General features: G+C 34.5%; 1 protein-coding gene across 1 annotated transcript in view; it reads right to left on the reverse strand.

The window, feature by feature from the left end:
* LOC104531838 (RNA polymerase II-associated protein 3-like) overlaps window positions 1-3469 on the reverse strand; it is a gene marked incomplete at its 5' end in the record, with an annotated part of 7903 nt that extends 4434 nt beyond the window's left edge. The window contains 4 exons of the mRNA XM_010176854.1: window positions 372-583; window positions 2628-2744; window positions 2860-2930; window positions 3348-3469. Of these exons, the coding sequence (XP_010175156.1) occupies window positions 372-583; window positions 2628-2744; window positions 2860-2930; window positions 3348-3469 (522 nt within the window). The remainder of the gene's footprint in view (window positions 1-371; window positions 584-2627; window positions 2745-2859; window positions 2931-3347) is intronic.
* Window positions 3470-3778: the final 309 nt, after the last annotated feature.

Raw genomic sequence — 3778 nt, forward strand, 5'->3', positions numbered from 1 at the left:
TCACATAACTGGTGCACAAAGAATGTTTGAACTTTGTTCAGTATCTACTCTAAAACACTGCAAATAAAAATCACAACTAGGGAAGATGAATTGTACAGGGAAGAACGTATGGCATACAGGAAAACATTGTATTTGAAATGTAAGAACAAGACTAATTTTCCTTCTGACACTAAATAGATCATACTTGTCTTAACCACTACATGATCAAAGAGGCAGATGTGTAAGAACTGTAGTTTCATTCAGTATTTTCTTTTGAAGTCAAATTCTCTAAAATATGTTCAATACCTCACCACATGTAGAAATCTGAAAATGAAGATTATATTTCAACTACATTTACCTTTTAAAAAGAGGATTAGAAATTTTATACTTACTGTAATGGTGATGTATCACTGATTTCTTCTATTTTCAAGTGCTTTGCTTTTGGAATGTCCATTGTAGTCAACTGATCATCCTGATCTAGATTTTCTGTTGTTTCAACATTCACTGAATTCCTCCAGTTACTGACTAAAGAAGTAGTGCTGGGCAAATCACTATTTGGTGTGTCATCATCAATTTCTTCAATGGCTATTCTTCGCAAAGGCTTCTAAACAGAACACATACCTCATGTCGTATGTGTAACCTGAACATCAGTGTGTATATACAGCTCCCACATAAAAAGCTGTGCTTAATTTTAAATAATCTTGTAATCAGTTTTATCTGTAGTAGTGCACATGGAAGATACTTTCAATGAAGCTACATGGCAAAAAAAGAAACTTCATGACGTTCTATGGGAAGCCTTATATGATCATTTTATTGCTTTACCGTCATAAACCATGTATCCTTATTCTAGAGGATCTCACAACCTGCATTGTTTTCCCAGTAATAAAAAAAAAATAATTAAAAATTCTCCCTACTAAGGTTGAATGGGGAAGGACTACCATATATTTTGAAAAATGACCTGGTCAAGCTTTGTAATTTAGCTAATCGAGTAAGTATCAGCAACACAGGCCTTGACCTTCAACTTAAAATTCTGAGATTATAAATATCTGTAACTCAGTGTTGCTGGCTGACCAAGTTACATACATCATAAGGCAATTAATTCCACTACTAGAGGACATGCTACCTAAAATGCTTTAGCTTGTTTAATTGCTGAATGATCACCATTATTTTTGACAATCACCTACCACCACCACCTTCACAGGTCTTACAAGGAAGCACCATTTAGTGTGGGTGAGGGAAGAAGTCAATCTCTTTTTCCTTTGCAATTTCATTTCGTGAACATGAGTATAGTGCATATTTTCTAGAAATACAGATGCGAATATACACAGTTAAACATACTCAACAATTTAGACTTCTAGAAATGGCAGATTTCTCTGTTCAACTCTAACACAATCCCATCATAAGTCTTCACAGCAGCTTGCAAACTGCTTTAAATCATGCCAAAACCCCCTTGTCTTGTCGGTGTATTGACAGACAATCCAGGGTTTGCTTTAACAATATACCATCTCATCATTGTGCCAAGATTGGGAGGCTGCCTGGTGGCTATGAAGCAAAATTACAGTTCTCTCTGTAATCCTTGGGCAGTACTAAAAGCATAGATGCTTCACCTATATCTGTTCTTCCTTAACAGAATAACAAGGAAAAAACAATCAACCTGGTATCTCAACTTAATTTAGCAGCCAAACTGAAACCTTAATATAATTGTCTATAGTATTTTGGCTACTTCACAACGAATTCATTTAGGTTTCTAAAAATATCGTATCCAGTTATAGAGAAAGCATAATACTACTTCCCCCCTACCTACCCCCCCAAAAAAAGATCAAAATAATCATACATTTTCTCCTAAAACTATCCATCTGAAATATATGTTTAATAGAGGTAAACAAACATTTTGAAATCAAGAGCAGAACACTAATGTACCCCATACAAAGTGTGAGCACACTTTGTACTTAACACAACTCACTGCTGAATGTATAAATGTACTAAAAAGGGAAGCCTAATACATAAAAAAGCTGTTATTACTCTCTGCATTATATTCTGTCATATGTACCTCATTAATCTGACTATAACCAGTGATAATTCATAGTCCAAAAACATTGCTTCTTGAAAACCAATAACCAGCTATTCTACAGTTTATGTGGAGGAAAATGCAGGCCCAAGGTTCTTGCAGTAGCCCTAGGTCACACCAGCATATGACATGGGCAGGCAACGTGTCTTGTTAGCACTACAGTTGCTATAGAAACTGTAAACAGCAGATGAAAAGAAGGGAAGTTCTCAAGTTTGCAGTCAAACACAGACTCAATTGCCTCCCCTTTACTCTCACTGCCACGTTAGCTATGGACCCAGGACAGGGTTGTGAGGCTGCCTCCACATTTCACATTATAGATAGAGGCACACATCATGTTTCCTGTGTGTAGCAGTGTACGCTGAACACCTACATCACTGCTGCTGTTACACGTGCATGGAAATGCTGATGTTTTGTTCTTGAAAAATATCAAAATAGTAAATCTGTAAATTTTGGGCTTTCCACAAGCAAGATGTATCTATCAGGAGTTAGTTCTACATAAATAACCAAGAAGTAGATTTTAACTTTAAGCTGTACTTTTACCATCATTATAGAAAGCAACACACAAAACAAAACAACTTACTGTTGTTTTCAGGTGTAACGGATTATCAATCACTTTCACTATATTTTTTATTTCTGATTCTTTTATCAATACTGCAGGATATTCTTGATGAGTCAACTGTTCTTTCTCAGCTAATTCCTGAAAAAATAGTAAGTTGTCCAACAGATTAAAAGTTTGTTAATAAATACATAAAGAATGAAAACTTTCTATTACTACAGGCTTACCAAAAAAAAAATAGTAAAAGTATACATACATTCTTTATTTTAGTGAGTTCATTTATTGCTTGTTTATTTCCAGGTTCCAGCTTCAGAACAGCTTCAAAATCTGAGTGAAAAACAACATACAAAAACTGCAGACATTTCCACTTACAAAGTACTCCTGGCAAATTTTTAAACCTTCTCTTTTCCATTCACAGCTCTAAAACAATTAAAAGCACGTAAGTAATTTTAATGCTTATATCATGAACTAGCTTTTAAATACATTTTTCAAACTATTTCTTACTACTTATCATAAGCAACAATAGTTGTAATTTCAAACAAAACTGTTTTCTGATCATGCGGATACACAAAAGGTTTTATATATATTCAGTGAAACACAACAAACCCTCACCATTCTTAACTTTTGCACTGATTACTTCAATTAGTCAGCAATTGATTGAATTGCTATTAGAAGATTAAAAAAATTAGGATGTGCTTATACTCATCTCTTACCTATCACATTTAGGCTTATTCAAAGTCATACCTTGCATAGCTTCTTTTAGTTTTCCAAGAGCAACTCTGGCAGCTCCTCTTCTGGCAAAGGCTTTAGAATAGGAGGCATCTAAGAGCAGAGCTTGTGTACAGTCATTTTCTGCCTCTTCATATCTCAGCAAAAGAGCAGTACAAAATTAATAATCAGTTTCAAGAGGCAGTTTCAATGTAAAAGACAGAGCTACCCAAATCAATTAAAATATGAAGACAGATCTTAATTACCTATATACATATAAAAACACATCACTGAGCTAAAACATGAAATAAAAGTAAACTTACAAAATTATTTTTGAGCACCTTGAAATTTCAGCGAAATCTTTTAGTAGCTTGTGACACACTGCTGACTCTCTTTTTATCATCACAGAGAAAGTCACTCCCTCTGCAAAAATAAATGCTTAAAGCCTGTCAGAGCAGAGTCACTTT

Source organism: Antrostomus carolinensis, unplaced genomic scaffold (assembly GCF_000700745.2).
Source record: "Antrostomus carolinensis isolate BGI_N321 unplaced genomic scaffold, ASM70074v2 scaffold17630, whole genome shotgun sequence".
In the NCBI taxonomy this organism is placed as follows: Eukaryota; Metazoa; Chordata; class Aves; order Caprimulgiformes; family Caprimulgidae; genus Antrostomus; species Antrostomus carolinensis.